General features: G+C 39.6%; 1 protein-coding gene across 1 annotated transcript in view; it reads left to right on the forward strand.

The window, feature by feature from the left end:
* The window catches only part of cacna1ha (calcium channel, voltage-dependent, T type, alpha 1H subunit a), a 128,925-nt gene that overhangs the window by 87,294 nt on the left and 14,131 nt on the right, over nt 1–27,500 (forward strand). Inside the window, exons 13-32 of the mRNA XM_005942458.3 lie at nt 1,991–2,142; nt 3,540–3,725; nt 3,855–3,972; nt 6,072–6,227; nt 6,664–6,751; nt 6,882–7,156; nt 8,222–8,593; nt 10,321–10,424; nt 10,966–11,089; nt 12,891–12,959; nt 13,079–13,263; nt 14,583–14,709; nt 15,018–15,143; nt 15,712–15,801; nt 16,356–16,569; nt 20,466–20,617; nt 20,718–20,827; nt 21,349–21,482; nt 21,676–21,746; nt 23,359–23,437. Of these exons, the coding sequence (XP_005942520.1) occupies nt 1,991–2,142; nt 3,540–3,725; nt 3,855–3,972; nt 6,072–6,227; nt 6,664–6,751; nt 6,882–7,156; nt 8,222–8,593; nt 10,321–10,424; nt 10,966–11,089; nt 12,891–12,959; nt 13,079–13,263; nt 14,583–14,709; nt 15,018–15,143; nt 15,712–15,801; nt 16,356–16,569; nt 20,466–20,617; nt 20,718–20,827; nt 21,349–21,482; nt 21,676–21,746; nt 23,359–23,437 (2,932 nt within the window). The remainder of the gene's footprint in view (nt 1–1,990; nt 2,143–3,539; nt 3,726–3,854; nt 3,973–6,071; nt 6,228–6,663; nt 6,752–6,881; nt 7,157–8,221; nt 8,594–10,320; nt 10,425–10,965; nt 11,090–12,890; nt 12,960–13,078; nt 13,264–14,582; nt 14,710–15,017; nt 15,144–15,711; nt 15,802–16,355; nt 16,570–20,465; nt 20,618–20,717; nt 20,828–21,348; nt 21,483–21,675; nt 21,747–23,358; nt 23,438–27,500) is intronic.

Below are 27,500 nucleotides of genomic sequence, written 5' to 3' on the forward strand. Positions count from 1 at the left end.
GTGTTGTTTTTAAACTCCCTGAATGTCCGCGTTAACTCACAAGGTCATCAGCAAAAATGCTGTATAATTTGTTAATTTGTTACACAACCCTGTTCTTACTCCACATTACTAAACGCAATTCATATTGATAATGGGCTTACAATTATAACAGCTTTAGCATTTAAACTACTGTCAATCTAGCACTGTATAACACAAGTACTATCAGTGGGTACGCATGATATTGACAGAGATGTACCATACATACATTTTTCGGCAGTTGTTAAGGTCAGCAAAGAAGTACACTATGTTGCCAAAAGTATTCACTCACCCATCCACATCAACAAATTCAGGTGTACCAATCACTTGCTACATACCGCTAAACTTCATGTGGCGTCCAGATGAGCTCAAGAACAGTGTGTCAAGAGCTTTATGGGATGGGTTTACATGGCTGAGCAGCTGCATCCAAGTCTTACATCACCAAACACAATGCAAAGCGTTGGAAGCACGCCGCCAGTGGACTCTAGAGAAGTGGAGATGTGCTCCTTAATTGATGAATCACACTTCTCCATCTGGCAATCTGACAGACGAGTCGGGTTTGACAGTTGCCAGGGTAACGGTACATGTCTGACTGCATTGTGCCAAGTGTAAAGTTGTGTGGGGTTGTTTGCCAGTAGTTGGGCTCAGCCCCTTAGATCCAGTGAAAGAAACTCTAAATTCTTCAGCATACCAAGAACTTTTTGGACAATTTCATGCTCCCAACTTCTTGTGAACAGCAGTGCAGAAACCAAGGTCCATGAGGACATGGATGAGTGAGTTTGGTGTGGAGGAAGTTGACTGGCCTGCACAGAGTCCTGATCTCAACCTGATAGAACGCTTTTAGGATGAATTAGAGGAGACTGCAAGCCAGGCCTTATCAGTGTCTGATCTCACAAGTCCACTTTTGGAAGAATTGTCAAAAATTCTCGTAAACATACAGCCTTTCTAGAAGAGCTGAAGCTCATAAGCTGCAACATGTGAGCTGACATCATATTAAACTCTGTGGATTAAAAATGGGATATCACTAAATTTCCTATGCATGTGAAGGCAGATGAGCGAATACTTTTGGCAATATAGTGTATGTATATTAGCGTTGTCAGTGATACTCATAAATATGGTCTATCTGTTATGGGCCTGGGGGTTTGGGTCTACTGCTTGTTGACTCCCACATATGCAGAGAGTCACAAGTGGTGTTAATAAGTCTTCCTTCTGTGGCATGAGAACTAAAATCTATCACAAGCTAAAGAGTTTCACAAACTGTGAGGGAGAGTAGAGAGAATTTATGGTTTCAGTCATGTGGGGATCATAAATATTCATTACGTGTGAATTTTGGGACTGCACAATGCTTGTTAGCAAAGACTCTTGATACTTAGCAAGTAAAACGAAATGTAATAAAAAGGCTGGTGGTTGAAGGGCTATTTTTTAAGAGCATTTAATGTTCGTGCAGGAGAATGATGTGAGACTGAGGTGCAATGTTGAAAGTCCACATTCACATACGCGCTATTACAATGGATTTGTAATAATGTAACAATGGTTCTCCAGCAGACTCGCAGACAAACAACAGACTTGCAATGCTTTAGTTAGTTTGTCCTGATGAGAAGCAGTGTATGAACTCAGGATGTGGCACCAGAAAATTTACTGGAGCGCAAAAATGCAGAATTTTTAATACAAGATTTGACGTTTTACAAGAGGGCCTCGGTTAAATCTTTGCTGGATCACTGAGTGTAATGTGGTAAGTGAAGTAGATTAGCAGTTATAGATTGGTGTTGGCCCTATATTGATTGATAGGGCCTGGCTGCAGCTCTGATGTTGACTGATAATGTCTCAGCTCATGGCACAAAGGCTTGGAGGTAATACAGTGGACTTACTAACTATCTTGCTTCTTCATTCTTTTGTTTTCCTTCCTGCTTTATCTCCCATGCCCTCCTCCTCCCTCTTCTTTTCTTTTGCATTCTCTTTCTTTTGCTCCATCCAGCCCGAGGAACTGACTGATGTGTTAGAGATCAGCAACATCGTTTTCACCAGCATGTTTGTCCTGGAGATGGGTTTCATGCTGCTGGCTTTTGGCTTGTTTGGATACATCAGGAACCCATACAACATCTTTGACAGCATCATTGTTATCATCAGGTAGTATTTATCCGTGCTGTTTTGTCTCCACGTAGAGAAGAAAGTGCAGAGAGACCAAAGCAATCAGTAGCAGACAAGTAACAGTTGGAGGTATAGCGTGTGTCTAATTTCTCACCAACTTGAGGTTTCAGTTGTCAGGTTCAGTGCTGTAGCATCTCTTCTGTTGGTAAGATTGTCACAGTCATAAGGGAACACACGTCACTTGCTGCCTCAGCAGACTCCTTACTCTGTCAGTTGAGGTTTGCAGTGTGGCTCTCATTTAGCTTTGGGCCTTTCAAACTGTGATGTTCGGTTACTTTTGCTTTTGAAAGAGAATTAGCTTTCTAATCACTACTGGTGAGCCACTTTAAAACACACATGTAATTACCTCTGCCAAGGATGTCGTGTTTTTGGTAGTGTGTGCATGCGTGTTATCATTGTGCCTGCAAACATGTTAGCTCAACAACTTTTAGATGAATTTCAATAAAACTTTGTAGGGTTGTAGAGTGGAATCATATTAACAGTCGATTCAAATTTGGCTTAAAACTTCAAAGTAAACATAATGATTTAGTGGTTGAAAATTGACATAATTCTTATAGATAAGGTATTTAGTTTAACATATAGAAAATAACATATTAGAATAAAATGAAATAAAATATTTCACATTTCACCTTTGACCTCTCCTTCAAGGTCAATAGATTGATTTGAATGTCAAAGTGATAATAACTAATAATAATAATAATAAATAAGTCTTATAGCTCTATTTATAGTTAATGATGTAACTATATATTATTAACTATATATGGAGATTCTAACTGTCTCATTATTTTATTATGAGTTTGTTATGTACATTACAGTAACAGGTTATAACTGTTTAAATACATGAGCAATGTTCCTGAATAAGTGTAAATGTATATATATTTTTGAAAAAATATATGATTTTTAAAGTAACTTTAAAAAGAACAAATAAAATACAATAAATATATAAAAAGATAATATATTTGGTTAAAAGTAAACACTCATGCTGTGCGATACTGCACATTTTGGTATTGATCCAATACAAAGTAAATACAGGGTCAGTAGTGCCAATACCTATACTGTTACCGATATTTTGAACTTATAAAGGCAGCTTTTGTAGGTGAGAGCAGTGTGTCATGATTTATGAGCTGAATCATCAATTTGGGGAATAGACATAAACTATCGATCCTATGTTGTTAATATCGACCTGATATCAGTACCACCATTGGTATTTATACTATGGATATTTGGATCGATCTGGCCACCTTTAGTACTGCCTGGAAAATGAGCAGCCTTGGTGGAGGTTTGTCCTCTTGTTTTGCTTTGTTTATGTGTTTTTTCACAAACAAATTGACTGAAGTTGTCCAGTATTTTAATACTTTGTTGTGGGTTGTTCTCAGTGTGTGGGAGATAATTGGCCAAGCAGACGGTGGGCTGTCAGTCCTGCGAACGTTTCGTCTGCTACGAGTTCTGAAGCTGGTTCGCTTCCTACCCGCTCTGAGGAGACAACTCGTAGTGCTGATGAAGACAATGGACAATGTGGCCACCTTCTGCATGCTTCTCATGCTTTTCATCTTCACTTTTAGGTAGGGGCTAAACAGATTTAACATTTTTCCCACCTGTCTCTCTTCAGGCTACTTTCTAGTGATGGAATATTGATGAGTATTAATGCAAACATCCAAATGAATATGTCTGCATTTCCTTTTTCTCTGCAGTATACTGGGCATGCATCTTTTTGGGTGTAAATTTAGTTTTCGCACAGAGAATGGAGACACCATCCCTGACCGAAAGAACTTTGACAGTCTGCTCTGGGCCATTGTCACTGTGTTCCAGGTTAGTTTCTGACTTACACTGTGCAACACTATAAGTTTGAATTATCTATAAGTTGGCTTTTGCTTTCCTATTTTTATGTCACATTGTCCAAACTGTGCATGACGATAACAAAATACGAGCTTACCTGTATCTACAGCTATAATACATATACTGTACGCATCCATTATAATAACCTGTCCGCGCCGCCTCTGCTTCAGGGAAAAACAGAAAGAGACAGATATATAGGAATAACCACATGGCCTATATAAATTGCTTAGGGAGGGTTCTGATGAAATTACAGATAAGGTGGTGAACTGAAGCCTCCATCTTACAAAGAACTGAAATAAATAAAAATTACTGCACATGTCCTCACATGTTATTGGTGGCATGGAGTCTGACACACTATTCTAAATGTCTAAATCAAATGTCAAAGTCAGTCTAGAGTGTGTTCGCGCGCACGCGTGTGTGTGTGTATATATTGCATATTTCTGCCAAGCGTCTTCTCTTGGTCCAATGCTGTAGAAAATTCTTCCCCCAGAATCTCTCTTTCACTATCACTTCTATTTTTTGCTCTCCCTCCCTGTGGAGGTTGTTCAATCGCACATGGATTGTCCTCTTTTCTATACTGGATGCCTCAGCATAAGACTAGAACACATAATGCAGAGCACTGTCTCACTTTAGTGCTGAAGAAGCATTTTGCCCTGAACTGACTGTCATACGCTTGCAGTAGTTTTCTGGAGTAGCTACAGTACACACAAATGTATGCATGGCACATACAGTGGGGGGAATAATTCTTTGATCCCTTTGTAAGTTTACTCAGAAAGAAACGAACAAGCTCCAAAAATCCAGAAAATAAATTATGTAAAAAATTATAAATAAATTTTCCCCTCATTTAGTTAAATATATGTATTTGATCCCAAACCCAACCCACAGATTACAGTCAGTCAATTACAGATACTACTGACCTCAGCTCATCATGACTATAAAGCACACCTGTCCACAGAATCAGTTTCTTCCATCACAACCTCATCACCACCAGAGGCACAGCCACACAGTTGTTAGAGGACATCAGGAATAAGACTGCAGACCAGCACAAGGCTGGAATGAGCTACAAGACCATTAGCAAAAAGGTGATGAGAAGGTGACAACCGTTGGTGCCATTATTCAGAAGTGGCGGAATTATAAAATGACCATCAATCGTCCTCATGATCATGAGAAAGGTGGTAGACATCCCAAATGATCTGAAGGCAGTTGGGACCACAGTCACCAAGAGCACCTTTGGTAACACACTACAGTAGTGGATTGAAGTCTTGCAGCGCCCACAAGGATCCCCTCCTCAAGAAGACACATGTACAGGCCCGTCTTAAGGCGGCTAGTAAAACAAATGATTCAGAGAAAGCTTGGGAGAAAGTGCTGTGCTCAAATGACACCAAGGGTCTTTGGCATCAACTTGACCCGCCATGTTTGGAGGAAGAGAAATACTGAGTATGACCCAGAAAACACCATCCCTACAGTTAAGCACAGAGGTGGGAACATTGTGCTTTGTGGCTGTTTTTCTGCTAAGGGTGCAGGATGACTTTACTCCATTAAGCCAATGGACGGGTCTGTGTACTGTCCTAAAGCATACAGCACCACCAAGGCAAGAAACAAGTGGCTAAAGAAGAAGTGCATTAGGGTCATGAAGTGGTCCAGCCAGTTTCCAGACCTCAGTCCTATAAAAAAAAATCTGTGGAGGGAGCTGAAGCTTTGAACTGCCAATCAATTTATAACTTTTATGTTTTATGTGTACATATTTATGTATACACACACACATACATACAAGCACAGTGAAGTAGGAGGGCAGAGATGGAGCTTGCAGACATGCAAACACATGTAGACTCACAAACTTCCCATGTTAACCTATAGACAAACAGTATATGAAAATGAAGTATTTCGCCAGTAAAAGCAGCCGAGCATTTCATGTCTTCATGTTAATTTCTGCCAATATCTAAGGCTTGAACTTCTTATCCCCACTTTTAGTTTAATATCTCTAAACCTCACATCTTCCCTGTCCTGAATTTCTCCTTCTCCTTTCTTGTTAATGTGTGTGTAAATCTTTGTGTGTGCCATTCATTTCATAGATTCTTACCCAGGAGGACTGGAATGTGGTGTTGTATAACGGCATGGCTTCTACCTCTCCATGGGCCGCTCTCTACTTCGTTGCTCTTATGACATTTGGCAACTATGTGCTCTTCAATTTACTAGTGGCCATCTTGGTTGAAGGCTTCCAGGCTGAGGTGAGAAGAACTCGGACTCGTTGGTTTCTACATACAATAAAGGGTTCAGTATTTTTGGATTGTACTGGTTTATGAGCGGTCACCATTTTCCAGTATGCTACTTGTAGGCTTGTTTTACATTTTCAAAGCTGGTAATAAGGCACTCATATTGGTGCACATAATGTTCATAAAAGACAAAAGTCCTTTTCATTCCCTGCAAATTTCCTGTAGTTTAGCATAGTAAAACCTTTGAAGAACATAAAAAGGAAGGGGAATTTCCCAGTCACTATCAGTCCTTTATCATTCAACCATGTGTACCCAGTGTATCTTTGGAGCGATTTAATTTGCTCATGGTCTGGGTGTTGATTGAAAAAAATTTCCCCGTGATGTTAAAGTCAAAACAAAATGGGAAGCCAATACAGAAATATCATTGTTGTCATGTATGCATGTGTTACAGGGTGACGCTAATCGGTCAGAGTCAGATGATGACAAGAAATCAGACAACTTTGATGAGGACGAGAAGATAGAACAGTTCAGAGACACAGGTAGTGGTGTTTTCATGATATTCCTTTTCTGCTTTTACAGCTGATTGATCAGTAAAAACTGTAGTGAAAGCAGCAGGAGAAATAAAGCAATATGAAGCATTATAATATGCTGTATAACTCTCCTCCACAGAGCTAAAGCTCTCACTGATGATGACAGGTAATGGTCACATTGACCCTCGTGGCTCTATGGCTCCTCCCATAATCATGCGCACAGCAGCCACACCCATGCCTACACCTAAGAGCTCTCTTGGACCTGAGTCCATCCTCGGGGATGAGCTCATGTACATAGACGGAGCACCTCAATATAGTGAGGTAGGACTGGGTTTTCCTGAGGCAGGGGTCGGTCACCCAGAGTCCCGACGGGGAAGCTCAACATCAGTGGAGCCATACGATCCGCCTTCTCTGGTAAGTTATATGAAAGTCTTCATGTAAATACCATGTACAGTACAATATCTTCAGTTAATCATGAGTTAATTATTCCTGGTGGACTCACTGAAGATTCAGTAGATGTTATGAGGCTTGTTCTTTTATTTGAAAATCCATTTTCCTTATTGCTGATTCAAAATAAAAAAACTCACATCAACAATTTTTTAAAAAAGGGTAGAAGATATGAGACCAGCTTCATATGTGCATACCCAGTGGTTTCAAATGGAGTACCAAATATGGCCTAAAGAGCTAGTGAGCCCAGTGAGGTAACAATAGAACTAATCACAAGCTTCAAATGTTTCATTTCACAGAAACCAATCAGATCCACTTATGTCATATTTGTGACATTTAGCAACACCAGTTCTGTGAATTCTAATCTGAGTGAGAGAATAGCTATGATTCAGTCAGGCTTTAGGGATGCTTGACTTAGCTGAATTGATTTAACATTAATATATCATTTTCACTGGCGTATACACATATGCAGAAGGGAGCGGTGGTTTGGGAAGGTAGTCTCTGAAGGGGGCATGCTCACTTAACCACATTTTCAGCTGCAAGTCACGTAATTAGGAGGTCAGTGTGACACAAGGAGAGCGAGTATTCCAAAACTGGAAAATAATTTGGACACAGAGAGCCAATCATAGTCTTGTGTTACATGAGCGGGAACAAAAAACTGTTTGTAACTAAAGCATTTGGTCAAGTCTCAATTTTATGTCTATGAAATGTAGTTCACAGCTTGCTAATTTAACAACATTGAGAGAGATTGTGGGAAAAGCAGTATTCAATATGATATTTATTGTCTCAACGGTTGAGAACCATAATGAAAATTAGGCTAATAAAAGCCCTTGTTTGAGAGACTCATCAGAAATTTTACTGTGGAAGAGTGGGAAAAAGTATGAGAACATATGAAACGTTGTCAAATTTGAAATGATGCTATTCTCAGCAGATGATGAAAAGTTTTAACTGTTAGCCTTTTAAAAGCTGCTGTAACCGACATTCATTTTCACAACCACACATTACGCTCGCCCCTATTTTCTGTCTCATCAGAGCCTCTCTAGTCCCGGGCGGCGTTCTCCTCTTCCTCCCCGTGGCTCTGGAAGCTCATGGGGAAGTCGACGCTCCAGCTGGAACAGCCTGGGAAGGGCACCGAGCCTCAAAAGGCGAGACACCAGCGGAGAGCGGGAGAGCTTGTTGTCTGGGGAAGGTGGAGAGGATGAGGATGCCAGGGATGGCAAAGTGGAGGCAGGGGGAAACAACAGACTAAAGCCGGGGTCCTTGGAACTGCTGCAGGCGTCTACTCTCTGCCCTTCTGTGGTAGCAGACTATGGTGACTGCAATGGGAGGACCGTGACCTACAACCCAAACGTGAACTCCGACCCCAAAGAAGACTCCTCCCCAGAGGACGATTTGGACGATGATGTAAGTGGCATTTGGTTGTTTCGTTTACTCTGCGGCTCATTTTTACAATTAAATACAGATGCTCGTGGATGGATTTTGAAATGTTATGTAAATTCCTAATCTGTGCTCTCTGTGACTCTGTTTACACATTTTATTTCATTTTCTTCTCTCCTCTTGCAGTTCTCCCCTTCTGCCCTTTGCGTTCACTTACTTTTGTATATAAATTAGAGTGTGCATTTTGTGTTCACACTGCAAAGCCTGGAGGGACACTAATTGTCATGCCTTAATTGATTAGTTTAGGCACTAATTGTTTTCTCAGTGGGTACAAAACAACTTGAGTACATGCAATCAGCACACTTATATATTTGTGCGTGAAAAACCTGGAGAGGCCCCCTTCCACTTCCCCCTCCTTGGTGGTTTTGGATGACCTCTTACGCGACAGTGTTCATGGGTTTATTGGCTCCAAATTGAGTTCATAATGCCATGAAATCCGCAGAAACAAAAGCCCTCTCCCCCGGCGAAGTGGATAAGTGAGGCTTAATACAGACAGTGTATTGATACATGGGTGTGTGTTTCAATGCACACTTGGAAGGGTATACACTGCGTGTGTGCACACGTTGTGCCAACTGAGGTGTGCACATGCACGTTCTTCTCTGTGAGTGTCTATCTCAGATTATGGGCTTCGACTCCAAGGAGAGCTGAGCGGTCGGTTCTTGTCACAGGCGCACACACGCAGGATACGCCCAGATGCACACGTGCTCACATAATGGGCAGCCTGCCAGATAAGCAGTTTCTGAGAGGCCTAACTTTGGGTTGTTTTTAATTAGAATCCTGAAGTGCAGAAGCTGCGCACCTAAGCTTTCTTCTGTTTGTTTTATTACAAACTTTAATGAGTTTCAAAACACTTTCTATTGAGCTTGTGGCCTAGCTAAGTTGGAGGTCCGCCTGTTATAGTCCCAATTATCTCCCTTTACTTATGCAATGAAACACGTGTTTACTATGCCCCCATAGATTTAAGTGCAGAACGGCTAACATCAGCAACACCGTGGAAACTCTGCTTAAAGCCGTGCATTGCTTCTCTCTAATAGGATCTGCAGTGTAATTGTTGACGGGTTGTGCACATTAGAGTCGTCATAATACAATTTTACTTCCACTGATAAACATAATATATAGTTTTGGCAATGACATTTAGCAGCATTCAGTTATATAAAAAGCTCTTGGGCTTACGCAGTTTCTCCACCTTCAAGAATTTTTTTGCATGATTTAATGTTCTAGCTGATCTTCAGTCGGGGTTTAAGGAGTGCACGCAGAACAAAAAGTAATAAAATTTTTATTGCTCGGATTCTACAGATTGCATGCATAGTTTGTGGAGCAGCTGTCTATTTTTGGAGAGGAGCGCATCGTCCTTTTAGTAGCCTTGCTTCTAATCTACAACAATCTCAGCATTGATTAAATATTTATCAGTTGCGTTAGCTTCGATGTGTATATTAATATGTGTAAAAATGTGAAAAAGTATATCTGCCAGAATACTGAACCTTTAGATTTGCAAGACAAACCATTTGGAGTTTTTCACTGGGTGAGATTTGACGCACTTAGCTTTGACTGTAGCAGACATGACGGTAACAACAGTAATAAACATTTCACCAAATGCAAAGGTGACACCTATAGTTGGTTCGGAGATATTGACAGAGAAAGTTGTTTTGTTGTTGGTGTTAATGATGTTGATGTGCAACCATCGTTTTCTGCAGGCTTCTTTTTGCTACTGGACCAGGAAGGAGTTCCATAACATGAAGCCCCGATGGTGCAAAGAGCATGAAGACTGGACGCTGTACCTGTTTTCTCCAGAGAATCCGTAAGACACACACACACACACACACACACACACACACACACACACACACACACACACACACACACACACACACACACACATATATCTTGGAGATTTACCCTAATCCTGTAGGATCACAGTTACTACACTTACACTAATCCTAACCTGAACCTAACCCCAAACTATTTATACTAAGACACAATGATTTACATTTTCAGCATTAGCTTGTGTCACCAAAGTGTGATTGCACTAGCAGATTTATGTCCCACCAGCATGAGTTTCACACACACACACGGATCCATACAAAGAATTCAGTCCGTTACGTTGTCACCCTCTGCCATCCATTTTTCTGCTTACTCACTGGCCTATTCCTCTCTGATTCTTCTTTTTTTAATTTAACTATTTCTGTCTCTTGTATTTTTTACTGAATTCTCACTATTATTTATTTGATTATCAGTTTTAATAAATGATGGATATTTTATTGTTTTATCAGAGTTGCGTGTATGTTTGTCTGTGTTTTTTTTATTTTTTTTTAATTTACTGTTTTTGGGGTTTTTTTTAGGTTCCGTATGTGGTGCCAGAAAGTGATCTCTCACAGACTGTTTGACCACATAGTTCTGGTTTTCATCTTTCTCAACTGCATCACCATTGCTCTGGAAAGACCTGATATAAAAAATGACAGCACGGTAAGACACACACGCACAGCCAATACACACCAGGACTGTTTTATTTAGTTTCTATCTCTTATAACTGATCCTTAATTAAGTAAGAGAAACTGGCAAAATTTCCTCTGTTATATGTGATGCTTGATGCTTTTTATCCCTTCCATTGTTACCTGTAGTAACAAAGGTTTCTTGCTTGGGCTTCACATACACTCAGCTTGTGCTTTAGTCTGGGTACTGGGGTCTTTCACTACATTCACATAGTAAAAAAGAAAGTACACACTTTTTAAATTCTAAGGTTTTAGATATCTGCAAATAATGTGGTCCTTAACAGTTCTTAAAATTAGGCAAATACAACCTCAGATATGAGGTTGTCCATTAACAGTTAACACATTACATTAACAATGTCTTAGACTCTGCAAGCCTCAGTTAACATTTCAAATGTTAAAGTTAATGAAGGTAGAGTTAGAAAAAAGCCAAAGAAGCATGTCTTGTTTGGAAGGGTTGCCTGGAGAAAGGCTCTTTTCTCTAAAAAGAACATGGCAGCATGGTTTAGGTTTGCAAAGCTCCATCTGAACAAACCACAAGAATCCTGGAACAATGTCTCTTGGACAGATAAGACCAAAGTGGAGCTGTATGGCCATTATGTGCCACGTTTGGTGAAAACCAAACAGAACATATCAGCAAAAACACTCCATAGCGACTGTCAAGCACGGTGTTGGGGTGGTGACTTGTGCTTCTTTTGCTGCCACGAGACCTGGCCACCTTGAAGCCATTGAGTCAAAGATGAACTTTGTATACCAAAGTATTCTAGAGTCATCTATCCTGCAGCTAAAGCATAGTCCAAATTGCTTAATGGAAAAAAATCTACAACAGAAAGGCTGAAAAAGAAAAGAATCAAGGTGCTACAATAATGTATTTGTTTTCAACTTTGTCAGCTTTGCCTTCATTTTCTATTTTCCAAAGTAAATTAGTAAAAGCAAAAAATTACAAAACATTTATTCACAATATATCACATTATGTGCTTTTTGGTGCTTGATTGATGATTATTTGCAGAAAGCTTAGAAAAAAATTGTCACTAACCGCTGTGTGAGGCAAGGAAGGATAAAACCCGAATGCAGGGCTCTCAGGCAGAACGTGAACTCAAAAACAGCTTTATTGCCAGATTCACAAAAAAACATTAGCTAAACTGGGAAGGCGCTAGAAACTAAAATAAACAGACAGCACACAGCATCGAGGGATGGCAACAGACAGAAGGAGATACAGACAATATTTCAAGAGGGTGTCAGGGCAGGAAACACCTGGGGAACACAGCTGAACATAGTCTGACTGAAGAGGCAGGGGAGCCACATTACATTACACATACAGGACAGATGACCATGAGAATAAAACAGGAAAAAGACGGGCCAGACACAGGAAGACAGGGAACACAAACACTGAGGCGAGACTGACAAAAAACAGGGAGCGAGGGACAGAGACTTGAGCTTTATAACCAGACGTGACCACACACAGGGGATGCAGGGGAGGACCCACCAAGAGACTAATACCGACTGGACACAGAAGGGAACAAAATCAAACAAGAACTATGAACTAGAAACATAACAAAACCGAACATTAGCATATCAATAGTTGGGTTGAAGACCCAGGGCCATGATAAAAATCATTTTATTAAAGTGTACAAGAGCTGAAAGAATAAAACTCCAGAGTTTAAAACCTTTAAAAAGACACATTTTAGACTGATGCTAGATACTCTGTACTCTGTAGTGTGATGTGGCATGTGCTACATGGTATGTGGGCTGAAATATAATATCACTCTCTTCTTTAGGAGCGACATTTCCTGAGTGTGTCCAACTATATTTTCACTGTGATCTTCCTAGCAGAGATGGCCATTAAGGTAAGAATCATTTCCTTTTCTTTCTTCTGTAGATGAACCTTTTTCTATTTTCTACTGGATCTAGATTATTGTGATTACTGCCTTGTGTACAGCTTAATTTGTATTTTAATAATTCCCAGGTTGTAGCTCTTGGTTTCTGCTTTGGGAAGCAGAGCTACCTCCAGTCCAGTTGGAACATTCTGGATGGTGTATTGGTGTTTGTGTCTCTGATCGACATTTTGGTTTATCTGGCCTATCATGGTGAAAACAAGATCCTGGGAATTCTGAGAGTACTTCGCCTGCTACGAACACTTCGCCCACTGAGGTACATGTTGGATTTTCTTTTGTATGTGGATACTGTCTTCTCACCTTTTGGAGGGTTATAGTGTAGTGGTTTGCATATTTGCCTAAAGTACAAAAGATCCATATGTTGATCCCAGGAAGACACACAAGGAATCTAGAGTAAATATCTGCTGAATCATGTGCAAATTTGCAGTGCTACTTTATATCGTCAAAAGTATTTGCTCGTCTGCCTTCACACATATACACTTCACTGACATCATATTATTAATCCATAGGCTTTAATATGATGTCAGCCCACTCTTTGTTCTGGGAAGACTTTCCACAGGGTTTAGGAATGTTTGTGGGAATTTTTGACCATTCTTACAGAAGTGTATTTTTGTGCACTGGTTTGCAGTTATATTGGAACAGGAAGGGGCCAATCCCAAATTGTTCCCACAAAGCTGGGAGCATGGAATTGGCCAAAATGTCTTGGTAAGCTGAAACATTAAGAGTTCCTTTCACTGGAACTAAGAGGCAGAGTCAAACTCCTGAAATACAACTGCACACTTGGCACAGTGCAGTCAGACAAGTACCGTTCCCTGAGCAACCGCCAAACCCATACATTCGTCACTCTAGAGAACCCATCTCTAGTGCTCTAGAGTCCTATGGTCCTATGCTTTATAAACACTGCATCCGATGCTTTACATTGCACTCGGTGATGTAAGGCTTGGTTACAGCTGCTCGCCATGGAAATCCATGGATAAAGCTCTCTTCACACTGTTGTTGAGCTAATCTGAAACCACATGAAGTTGGGAAAGTTGGGAATCTCAGTGCACGATGCGACTCAGTATTTGCTAACCCTGCTCTGTGAGCCTACTACCACCGCTCTGCAGCTGAGTTGATGTCGTTTCCTGTAACTTTAACTTTGTTAAAATCCCACTAACACCTGACTGTGGAATATTTCGTAGTGAGGAAATTTCGCGACAGGATTTGTTCCACAGAGGTGGCATCCTATCACGGTATCACGCCGGGACTCACTGAGCTCCTGAGAGCGACCCATTCTTTAACAAATGTTTGTAGAAGCAGTCTGCGTGCTTGTGTGCTTGATTAAATACACCTGTGGCCATAGAAGTGATTGAAACACCTGAATTCGATGATTTGGATGGGTGAATGAATACTTTTGTCAGTGTGGTGATGGAAGGGATCCCTTAGGAATAAGGGGAAATTCGAAAGTAGCTTTTATATATTGATGCACATGTGCTGGATACTTTTTTGTTGCTCTACCTTGTTTGGGTTCTAGTTTTTTAATGTGCTGCATTTATTGGTACTTGTGTTAAACATGTTTTGGTTTGCGTGTTCCAGGGTGATCAGTCGAGCCCCAGGATTAAAGCTTGTTGTGGAGACGCTCATCACCTCTCTTAGACCTATTGGGAACATTGTTTTGATATGCTGCGCCTTCTTCATTATCTTTGGAATCTTGGGGGTCCAGGTAATCACTGTTCCACAACGCCTTACACCTTTTGTTGCTTAAATGTCACTCAGTATCCAATCAACAATTAGCTTTTTGTTTGAGCATTTTTGAAAGAATGACAGTTAGGTGAAGTGTGAAAAGAAACAAGATGACCTGGTATTACCCAAGGACTGAGGGAAACGTATGATAATAATATGTTCTACAAAACTTCCCTTTATTTCTTTATTTCTGGCTTTATAAGCTACAAACTCTGGTACATAACATGTAAATGGCTACCAAAATAGCCCCGCAGATAACTCTCTCTATGTTTTTCTGTTTCACTCTAGCTGTTCAAAGGGAAGTTCTACCACTGTGAAGGTCTGGACACAAGAAACATCACCAACAAATCAGACTGTCTGCAGGCTAACTACCGCTGGATACGAAAAAAGTACAACTTTGACAACCTGATTCAGGTAACAAACAATAGATTGAGGGTGAGATTTGGCAAAAAAGATGGGGCATGAGTGTGGAATCAGCACTGCACAATCTCACTGTGAGCTGTTTTAACTAACTTTACAGTACTGTACAAAAGTCTTGAGCTATCCCTCATTTTTTAATATTTTGTTTCCAAGGAGCAAGGATGAGTTTTTAATGAGGTTTTGAGAAACAGTTCTCCAGGCTTTCTGCGGAGTTTTTCAGAGTTTTTCGTTGGACACTGGCTTATTTTCAGTCCAATCCTTTTAATTTTTGGTATCCAGTTGTTCCATAATTTTTTAATTGTTTTTGATAAATCACCTTGCTGCATCTTCAGCAAATAATTACTTAAAAATGTCCCAACTTCTATGACATATTTCATGGTATTAATATATTATGTTATTATTATATGCAGAACAGCACAAAACCACCTCAGGCTTTTAAGCTTCTAGTAATGATGGAGAAATAGAGTTACAAGTCAGCATAACACTAATCTAGATGGTATGTACATAACAAAACTGATCACATGTGTAATGACTTCCTATATTGTTTGTGTTTAATATCCAGGCTCTGATGTCTTTGTTTGTGCTGTCGTGTAAGGATGGCTGGGTTACCATCATGTATGATGGGCTGGATGCAGTAGGAGTGGACCAACAGGTAATGGTGTGAGAAATTGCTAAGCTGTAAAATTGCCTTGTGTCAGGTACACAAAAAATACCTTTGTAGTGTTAATCTACATCCACCCTCGAAGTGATTACTTATTCGTGGATCACTTTGAAGGTGACAGTAAGTCGTAGGCAGACGTTACATGATCCAGTTGGCCCAGGAAATCCTCATTGGTAGTCCCTTCAGTTGCTCACTTCGAAGTTTAGAAGTTTATCTGAGATCCCAACCACTTCATGTTGCCATGTCACGTTCTCTAGTCTGTGGTTGTGACATCACTGCATATCGCGTCAAGTGTGCACACAGCTTTAAGTGACAAAGAGAAAACAGTTTAAAAGGTGGAGCTTTCCCTGAACATTTTCTAGGGATTTGACCTGCTTCTGAATGTTGTAAGTGATAAGATACTGACAGTTTGGGTGCTGGTATCTCTTATACTTGCACAAGATGATCAGAAGAGCTAAAAGTCCTGTTCTTTTTTGTTTTCAGTAAGAAATATGCATAAAAAACTGAAAAAGCAAATATTCTCTGCTGTCTTCTGCTTTCCTCAGCCTAAAAGGAACAACAATCCTTGGATGCTCCTCTACTTTATCTCCTTCCTGCTCATCGTCAGCTTCTTCGTCCTTAATATGTTTGTTGGGGTTGTGGTGGAGAATTTCCACAAGTGCCGACAGGACCAGGAAGAGGAGGAGGCACGCTTACGGGAAGAGAAGAGGCTCAAAATGAAAGAGAAAAAGCGCAGGAGTAAGGAGAATGAAGGGGCTGGTCGGTAGTCTATTTTTCTGAGCACTGCCTGCTTTCAGAGCCTGAAAAAAAGAGAACGGGAATGAGAAAAAGAAACAAACAGGGATACATGTATATATAACAGACTGAAACATTAAAAGAGGGAGAATTTAAAAGACTGGCTAGCTCACGCAAACAGTGATCGATCACTGACAGGGGGCGTGGACTACATCAGTCTGATGCATGCAAATGCATGACTGCAGCCCTACTCTTACCCTTTTTCTAACACTGCATGAAAAACTTGAGCAGTTGTTTTAACCTAAAACTTTGTATGCTCACCCTTTAATTAATGGAACTGCCACCAGTTTAGTGTAAAAGTATTAACAGTACTTAATCTATTTTAAATACGTCTCAGATACCAAATTTAAATACAACAAAACCTGTAATAAGCTAACTTTTGTTTTTGGTTTCATTACTTTTAAAAAGCACCTTTATAACACTTGCTGCATGTGAAAGTAATTAACGGCTGCATTTCTCCAGATGTCTTTCGAAATTTTGCTAGCAAAATTTGAATTGGTGAAATGCCAGTAAACCCCTCCCTCCTTGCGAATGCATGTGCAACACTGACCATGAAATGGTTCTTGTCATGGATAGAAGAAGAAGGATATTTCCTGTAAACACGCTTTGACTGGCAGACTCAGAAACATAGCAGACACTTTGGCTGCTATACCTGTAAACACCTTGGGTAGCTGCGCTGTTAGCATATGTTAAGTTACGTAGATAAAAATTGTTGTTTGTTGCACCTTATAGCTAATGCAAGGACATGCTGGTAGAAACATCCGAAACACACCACCCACTGCAATCATGATTCAAAGTACTATACAGTCACAATACAGAAGAGTATTTCATTTAGGGACTTGATTGTGAATGAGAGAAATTTGTAGAAGTATTTTGTCTTATATTCATTTACGTAATCGCAGAGTTACATTTTAAGGCAGTATATGGTGTGAGCAGAACAGAACACAGCTATTTCATGTTCTAATGGCACCATGTCTCACTGGTCTAAAACTGCTCTTGATAAATGTAATATAAGCTACTTGAATGTCTCAGAGGAATGAGCCTGTTCATAGGGATTTGGGCATATGATCAATCAAAACTCACTGATCAATCAAAAAACGAATGTAGTTTTAGACTACTGAGATTTTTTTTCCTGCAAGTATTTTAGAGAAAAGTGGCTCCAGTGTTTGTTCAACAGCACCCCCTAATTCTCAAACTAAAATCTTAAGGAATTTGACAGCAATATTAACTGATTAATTTGAAATTATTGAGCTCAATTTAAAGCGTTTAGATTATCGCTAAAGCAGTACAAGCTGAACGATCTCATTTGTTAAAGGATGGTGTTGTTGAACATACCCTGCACAGCCCCTCTAAATCCTAGTTTTAAAAAGAATGGCATGAAAGCATGCAGTCGATGCATAGGGCAGGGCATGGTATACGTGAGAGTATGTCATAGACATTCACATACACGTTAGATAATTACAGTGGACATGTGAGTATGCAGTCTAGTTTGATAACAAGCACATATAAATAGCCAGGGTCTCATTTGTAAAACACTTGTTGTATGTTGGCACCGTAACAAAAATGTATAAATGCACACAAAAGCAAAAAATGCCATCCACCAAGATATCAATTTGGATTGGCTTCTTCTGTTCATACACAATGTAGTCCTAACCCATGTAAGCATCTGTGACCCTTGACTGGGTAGTGCTATCTCAAACAGCAGCAAGTTTCACACTTACAGAAATGAGAAAGTTTAATTAGCGTCAACATTCTGACTATTAACCTAATATTAAATATGTAAACATGGCATTAACATGCATAACCATAAAACATTTGAAACAGCTAGTTAGCATTGGTAATGGTATTTTCTGTGCCACTGGACTTCCTTAATCTGACTAAAAATTGGCTTATGTTTCCTCCTCCTCTAATGTCACTCTAACTTTTGATTCTTAAGAGTGCAACATGCACGGCACTTGCTTATCATTACGTATGCACAAATGAGGTCAGAGGTTTACATCCACTTATCGTAGGCATGAATTTCATGGTAATTTTGGGCTTTCAATGATTTCTTTGAACTGTTCTTTTTCCAGGGTCAAATCATTGTACAGCACACATCTTTGACCACTTAAACAAACAAGAATTAGGTGCACAAATATATTCATACATCCCCACTAATATTTGGTGTCTCTAAGCAATTTGTGCTTTGACCAGATGCTTTTGGTCACCGTCAACAACCTTCTGGCATAATGCTGGCAGGATATTTAACAACTTGTCTTGGCAGAGTTGGTAGAGTTTATTTTTATTGATTGGTGTCATGGCGCGGACTCAGCTGTACAATAGGGTTAAGGGCGGGGCTTTGGGAAAACCATCCCAATAGCCTAATGTTAGCCTGTGTTATCCATTTCAATACTAGCTTTGATGGATGTTTGAGATCATTGTCCTTTTGGAACACCCAATTATATCCAAGTTTCAACCATCTAGCTGTTGATTTGAGGTGAATTTGAAGAATTTAGAGATAGTCGGTAATTTCTTCCATCTTCAAAGCATGATGATACCTCCGCCATGCTTGACAGCTGGTACAGTGTTCTTAGGTTTGAAAGCCTCATCTTTACTCCTCCTAAAACACTTCCTGTCATTTTGGCCAAATAGCTCAATTTATGTCTCCTGACCATAAAACTTTTCACTTGGTCCAAACCCTGTCAGTCCATTGTGATGTAAAATGAATTTCACTGTGGACACTGATGCTGGTGTTCCAGCAGTTTCCAGTTCACTGCAGGCTTCAGTCTTAGTGGTTCCTGGGTTATTCCTCAACATCTTAACCGATTTCCTCTCATCTGAGGGTCAGAATTTGGATCTTCGTCCGGATCTTGGCAAATTGGTGACATATTCAAGTAACTTGTACTTAAGTGCAGTTGTTTAAAGGGATAGTTCTCTGCAGAAATCTATGGTTATTTAGGAAAAAGAAAGCCACAACTTGTGCACATCTAGAATTCTATTTCTTAGATCTTCTCTGAGTTCTGTGGACTTTCAAATTGTTTCGAGTATTGGTCAATCCAATGAGTTCTGTCAAACAAAGAGAACTAACAGTTGTAGTCAATCACGATCACTAACAAGAAGCTGAAAGGCCTTGGTGTTTGTAGAGCCTTCAGCACCTTTATTAAAAGATTTAAGTGAGTGAATGTGTATATTTGAGCTTTTATGTAAACTTTTGTGGATTATAGAAAATCAAAAATAAATTCAGTGATGTGTGTCTAATTTTAGTTTTTTTTTTAAAGATGTATGCGGTACAGTTATTCCACCCTGGAAAAGGACAGTTCAGGTTTCACGAAAATCCATAAATCCCCATGATGTTCGTGTGGATGTAAATTTTTAAGTAGAACTGTACGTGTGCAAATTTACGTACAAAAGTATTTTGAGTAATAATACTAAATATGTGATCCCTTTAAAAAATGAATACATGCCATAAATATCTTAGACTTCGTGTTACTCTCATGTCCTCACTTATTTAAACAAGCCACACAAGCAGTAGCATGCACATGCTGTTTAAGGAACAGGGACAAGGGGAGCACCACCGCTGTGAGTAAGTTTACAATTAGAGGATCAGTGGGTCGCCTGGTCTGCTCAAGGGCCTCTCTGGTGTGACATGCGTACCAAAATAGCAGAATCTTATTAAGGAACAAGCATATTTTGGTGAATAAAGTATGAAATGGAACAGCAGTGGTGGTTGCCTTCTCTTTGCCCCTCTGCCTTCCGGTGCACACTGCTACACATACAACACTTTATATTCAGACAACAGTTACTCACCAAAGAGAGTCTCTCTGCGTGTTTCTTACTCTGTCTTTCATATATTTGTTTGTTCCTGAATTTTTGTGATCCAGAGGCCAAGCTCGGGCGCTACTATGACGACTACTCTCCCCTGCGTCTGTCCATCCACTCGCTGTGTACCAGCCACCACCTGGACCTCTTCATCACTTTTATCATCTGCGTCAATGTCTTCACCATGAGCATAGAGCACTATAAACAACCAGTGGTAATGCGTGCCCTTACAAACTTGCTCAAATGGAAAATGTTGTGAAAGATGTCTCAAATTAATCTGTACGCTTCTCCTTACATTCAATCTGTGCACTCAGTATTTAGGAGAGGTTCTGAAGTACTGTAACTACGTGTTTACCTGCATCTTCGTCGTTGAGGCCCTCCTCAAACTTGTGGCATTTGGCATACACAGGTTCATCAGAGACAGGTAAAACAATGAGAATCTCTATAGCATTGTTTCCCACTAAAGTCAATGTAACTATCTCGCATAAAATGGTTACAAAAATAATTCCCTACTTATTGTGTGAATTCCTGCCTTCCTTATTTTCCCACAATTGTATTGAGAGCACTGGGTGGTCAGGGTACTTATCTTTTTCAGAGTACCCAGGTGGAGCGCTATCATGGTTTGCCTCAGTGTTTTCCCTACAAAAGAGATTAGTGGGTGGGCTGCCCATTAATCTAAACAGCCTCCTCACTATTTAGCATCAGCAGCCAGGCAGCAGCAACATTTCATCTTCTGTTCCCATCTGTTCTCCTTTTCAGCTAACTCACAATAACCTTTAAAGACTAAGAAGGAACTTGTATTACTTTGTTGTTACAATCACCCGCTGGTACTAGTTGAATATGCTGCATGAGCGATGAAAGAGAAGCACTGTATCTTGTGTCTTATTTTTTATTGATTTATTTTTTTGCCCTTTTCTTTTCTACCCGACTAAAAAATATTCTCAGGTGGAATCAGCTGGATTTAGCTATAGTGGCATTGTCCATCATGGGCATCGTCCTGGAGGAGCTGAAAATGAAAGGCACATTACCAATAAATCCAACCATCATCAGGATCATGAGAGTGCTCAGGATAGCACGAGGTACACATACGCTTACCAATCTATCCTTGCTTATGTTGTACACACTTACATAATTTCACTCTGTTAAGTTATCCTAAATATTCTAATAGATCTGGCATCAAAAAGAGGATCTCAGATGTAGATAAAACAGTTTCCTACTAACCCTTTTTCACAATTATCACAGTAAAACGGCTGTTTCAATGTCTCTCTGCAGTGCTAAAGCTTCTAAAGATGGCCACAGGGATGAGAGCTCTGTTGGATACTGTCATGCAAGCACTGCCGCAGGTAAACATGGACTCTGTAATGTCTCAACCACAAAAGAGTGGTTTTGCTTTTTTTTTCTTCTTATTTATGAAAACAGGGTCAGGATATGAATTTTGTTCAGAATAGACAGCCCTGAAAGATTTATGCTTTTTAATAAATATTTAATTCCAGGCGTATCCTTCCACATTACAAAATTCATATCCTAACCCTCAAGTGTGTTTGTTTCTTCAGATTTTCGCCAGCTTATTGCACATCACATTTGGTTTTCTTAGTAAATGTGCCTTATAATAAATGGCACACACACTGCACACAAGAGGAATTGTATCACAGAGTCAGTGAGTTCATTAGTCAAATGGATACCCGTGCATCATTTTTGCCACCGATCTTGTGATTTTTTTTTTTTTTTTTTTTTTTTGAGTCAGACTGTTCCTCCCTTGTGCTCCTTTTTGTGCTTTTGCTATTTTGTCAATGCACCCACCATTTTTTTTTAGGCGTGTCAGCAGATGTCGCGGATGTATCTCCCTGTTATTGCGTGGCTCAAATCTTAGAGGCAAAGAGCAGCTGCGCCAAAGATTATGATGTGTGTACAGTGACAGACGTTGTTCTGCTATTTTCTAAATGTCAAGTATTCGGATATAACCATCCCAGGCACAGAGTGCACGAGGAAAGATTTTTAGAAAATGGAAAAGGAGATGAGACATGCTGGTAAATGATGGCACGATGCACATGTAGTCATAGGAGGTGCACACTGTCCAAGTTATTTTTGAATTTTTTGATTTTTAAGCGCGCAAGGGATTTCTCCGTGCAATGGGTAGAAAAGGGAAAAAGAAGTATTTTATGCTAATGCATAAATAAGCATATGTGGTATCAAATAAATGCAATAAGACAAGAGCACTCAGAGAGCACATCTCCCCTCAAAAAGAAAGGGCTGTACTAAAACGCTGATGTTTTATGAATTCTTTTTATTACAACATGCTGACATCAGGATGTTTTTACAACAATATGCTGATGTCTGACCTTTAACACATTTATAGTGTTTTTTATTGTCTTTACCAATATAACTGGGACAGAGCTGGCTGATTTGGCTTCTATAAGCTGAAAGAAGTTGTGACTTTAAGATATTTTCATGCACTGTGTAATTTTGGGAAACTTTCTGGTGTCATTGTGATGTCATGGGCATTGTGTTAAAGTACAGCTCTCCCCATGCCCATTCACATGATATATTACTTGATATGGTTTCTTTAAATGTTTTTTCAAGGTCAACTTTTACCATTGGCACAAACAATAAAGGTCAAGGTCAGATCCCTGGAAAACTGAGGTGCTCGTGCCAAGCAAGGCTTGTTTTTATTGTTTTACCCATTTGATGTGATCTTGATGTGATTTTCACCTAAATGAAACCAACTTGTACCGTCACACAAAATATGAAAATGAGATCTTGGAAACTGTGGATGCTACACTGCTAACGAACAGACAGACAAACAAATGGAGTCAGTTATATACTCCCTCTCGATTATATACTCCGGAGACAGTGCCTTCTTGTCCCTGGATCTGTAATGTTTTAAATGGTACTGTTGTTTTTTTGCAGAAGATATCTAACATGTTTTGGGGTTTGTTTTTTTCTTTTTCCTTCCAGGTGGGAAATCTTGGTCTTCTCTTCATGCTGCTCTTCTTCATCTATGCTGCTCTGGGAGTGGAGCTCTTTGGCAAACTGGGTCAGTCACCAGCAAGAAAAAAACAAAACAAAGACACACACACACACTGCTCCACACACTTTGCCAGAAAAGGTTTTTGAATCCAAGCATCACTATTACAGTCACGATTTGCGGCAAATTTCCCCCCTTTTTTTGTATCCTCCCTTCCTGTTTTGACCAAGGAAAGATCACATTTGCATGATCCCATTTATTTACATTATTGCTTCTTCAATGGATTCACTCTGTCCAACTCATTTTGCCTGAGTTTGTGTGGGAAAAGTGTTAGAAAAAAGAAAAAAAGGACTTCTGGGAAGATGAAATGAAAAACAACTTTCTGATAAAGAGGTTGCTTTCGGTGAAATGTTATGATCCTCTGCTACACGCTGGGAATAGAAGATGATGTCTGTTTTGACGATTTATGCAACATGACCCACCTTCAGCTTTTGTAGAGATTTTTATGAATGTTTGGAAGTGCCAAGCTAAATGCTGATCCATGCCTGTAAGGGTGAAATATGTTTTAACTTTGGAAGTTTTGAAGGAAACATCGTGGCACAGAGCGGTGGAGAACAGGAACGTTCCCTGCATTCACACCAGTAAGAAAAAGCTAAACCTCATCTTCGAACTTACTTGCGTCTCACACAACCCTTGTTACATAGGCCGTCGACAAGTCTTTAGTTTTATTATAACATGGTGTTTTATACATTTTCACCATGGAAGAGAAATTTAAACTGACCAACAATTATGCGACTAACTGACAGATCTTAGACAAGCGTACGTTGGCAGACTCTGTCCAAGGTATCTGCCCAAGGCTGTGTAGATAGGATGAGGGCACGGGGGGCTGAATGAGTGTTTAAATGTTAATACAGTTCTGGCTTCATGTCATTTCAGGGTCAGGTGTTTTCAGCATAGCTTGTAATTAACATATTCCAGTGTGGATCTGAATCTAGATTTAATAATTTATCTGGTAGTCTACACCCAGATGAATCCCGATTTCCAGTGGGCAGGAGTTAAAGGAAGATTACCTGAGAAAGGTAAAACAAAGGGGGTAGAACAGTAAATGGTCTATACAGGAGCGAGCTCCGACTGGGAGGAAAGAATATTTAGTAAGGTGTGAAAGCAAGGAAACATTGACTCGAGTGACTTAGTAGATCTCATTAGTTTTCCTCATTAGGTCTAATTAGGTCTAAGTCATCACTGTTAGATGAAACTCTCTCTCTACATATATATATCTATATATAGATATATATATCGATCGATCCATCGATCGATCGATAGATAGATATATATATATATATATATATATATATATATAGATATATATAGATAGATATATATAGATAGATATATATAGATAGATATATATCTATATCTATATATATATATAGACAAAGTATATAGATAAAGTTGCATTTTGTCTGTTCTGCAAACACAATTTTTACATTTTCAAGATAGATGAGAGTTTCTCACAGGGATATATCGTCTTGAAATTAAAGTTGTAACGGGATTCTATTTCAAATTAGACCTTGAGCATCCAAACATCACAGACATATTTGGAAAATACTGTGATCCAGAGGCCAAGCTCGGGCGCTACTATGACGACTACTCTCCCCTGCGTCTGTCCATCCACTCGCTGTGTACCAGCCACCACCTGGACCTCTTCATCACTTTTATCATCTGCGTCAATGTCTTCACCATGAGCATAGAGCACTATAAACAACCAGTGGTAATGCGTGCCCTTACAAACTTGCTCAAATGGAAAATGTTGTGAAAGATGTCTCAAATTAATCTGTACGCTTCTCCTTACATTCAATCTGTGCACTCAGTATTTAGGAGAGGTTCTGAAGTACTGTAACTACGTGTTTACCTGCATCTTCGTCGTTGAGGCCCTCCTCAAACTTGTGGCATTTGGCATACACAGGTTCATCAGAGACAGGTAAAACAATGAGAATCTCTATAGCATTGTTTCCCACTAAAGTCAATGTAACTATCTCGCATAAAATGGTTACAAAAATAATTCCCTTACTTATTGTGTGAATTCCTGCCTTCCTTATTTTCCCACAATTGTATTGAGAGCACTGGGTGGTCAGGGTACTTATCTTTTTCAGAGTACCCAGGTGGAGCGCTATCATGGTTTGCCTCAGTGTTTTCCCTACAAAAGAGATTAGTGGGTGGGCTGCCCATTAATCTAAACAGCCTCCTCACTATTTAGCATCAGCAGCCAGGCAGCAGCAACATTTCATCTTCTGTTCCCATCTGTTCTCCTTTTCAGCTAACTCACAATAACCTTTAAAGACTAAGAAGGAACTTGTATTACTTTGTTGTTACAATCACCCGCTGGTACTAGTTGAATATGCTGCATGAGCGATGAAAGAGAAGCACTGTATCTTGTGTCTTATTTTTTATTGATTTATTTTTTTGCCCTTTTCTTTTCTACCCGACTAAAAAATATTCTCAGGTGGAATCAGCTGGATTTAGCTATAGTGGCATTGTCCATCATGGGCATCGTCCTGGAGGAGCTGAAAATGAAAGGCACATTACCAATAAATCCAACCATCATCAGGATCATGAGAGTGCTCAGGATAGCACGAGGTACACATACGCTTACCAATCTATCCTTGCTTATGTTGTACACACTTACATAATTTCACTCTGTTAAGTTATCCTAAATATTCTAATAGATCTGGCATCAAAAAGAGGATCTCAGATGTAGATAAAACAGTTTCCTACTAACCCTTTTTCACAATTATCACAGTAAAACGGCTGTTTCAATGTCTCTCTGCAGTGCTGAAGCTTCTAAAGATGGCCACAGGGATGAGAGCTCTGTTGGATACTGTCATGCAAGCACTGCCGCAGGTAAACATGGACTCTGTAATGTCTCAACCACAAAAGAGTGGTTTTGCTTTTTTTTTTTTCTTATTTATGAAAACAGGGTCAGGATATGAATTTTGTTCAGAATAGACAGCCCTGAAAGATTTATGCTTTTTAATAAATATTTAATTCCAGGCGTATCCTTCCACATTACAAAATTCATATCCTAACCCTCAAGTGTGTTTGTTTCTTCAGATTTTCGCCAGCTTATTGCACATCACATTTGGTTTTCTTAGTAAATGTGCCTTATAATAAATGGCACACACACTGCACACAAGAGGAATTGTATCACAGAGTCAGTGAGTTCATTAGTCAAATGGATACCCGTGCATATTTTTGCCACCGATCTTGTGATTTTTTTTTTTTTTTTTTTTTTTTGAGTCAGACTGTTCCTCCCTTGTGCTTTTTGTGCTTTTCTATTTTGTCAATGCACCCACCATTTTTTTTTAGGCGTGTCAGCAGATGTCGCGGATGTATCTCCCTGTTATTGCGTGGCTCAAATCTTAGAGGCAAAGAGCAGCTGCGCCAAAGATTATGATGTGTGTGCAGTGACAGACGTTGTTCTGCTATTTTCTAAATGTCAAGTATTCGGATATAACCATCCCAGGCACAGAGTGCACGAGGAAAGATTTTTAGAAAATGGAAAAGGAGATGAGACATGCTGGTAAATGATGGCACGATGCACATGTAGTCATAGGAGGTGCACACTGTCCAAGTTATTTTTGAATTTTTTGATTTTTAAGCGCGCAAGGGATTTCTCCGTGCAATGGGTAGAAAAGGGAAAAAGAAGTATTTTATGCTAATGCATAAATAAGCATATGTGGTATCAAATAAATGCAATAAGACAAGAGCACTCAGAGAGCACATCTCCCCTCAAAAAGAAAGGGCTGTACTAAAACGCTGATGTTTTATGAATTCTTTTTATTACAACATGCTGACATCAGGATGTTTTTACAACAATATGCTGATGTCTGACCTTTAACACATTTATAGTGTTTTTTATTGTCTTTACCAATATAACTGGGACAGAGCTGGCTGATTTGGCTTCTATAAGCTGAAAGAAGTTGTGACTTTAAGATATTTTCATGCACTGTGTAATTTTGGGAAACTTTCTGGTGTCATTGTGATGTCATGGGCATTGTGTTAAAGTACAGCTCTCCCCATGCCCATTCACATGATATATTACTTGATATGGTTTCTTTAAATGTTTTTTCAA

Source organism: Haplochromis burtoni, unplaced genomic scaffold, assembly GCF_018398535.1.
Source record: "Haplochromis burtoni strain Fernald_Lab_line unplaced genomic scaffold, NCSU_Asbu1 Contig_334, whole genome shotgun sequence".
NCBI classification, from domain to species: Eukaryota; Metazoa; Chordata; class Actinopteri; order Cichliformes; family Cichlidae; genus Haplochromis; species Haplochromis burtoni.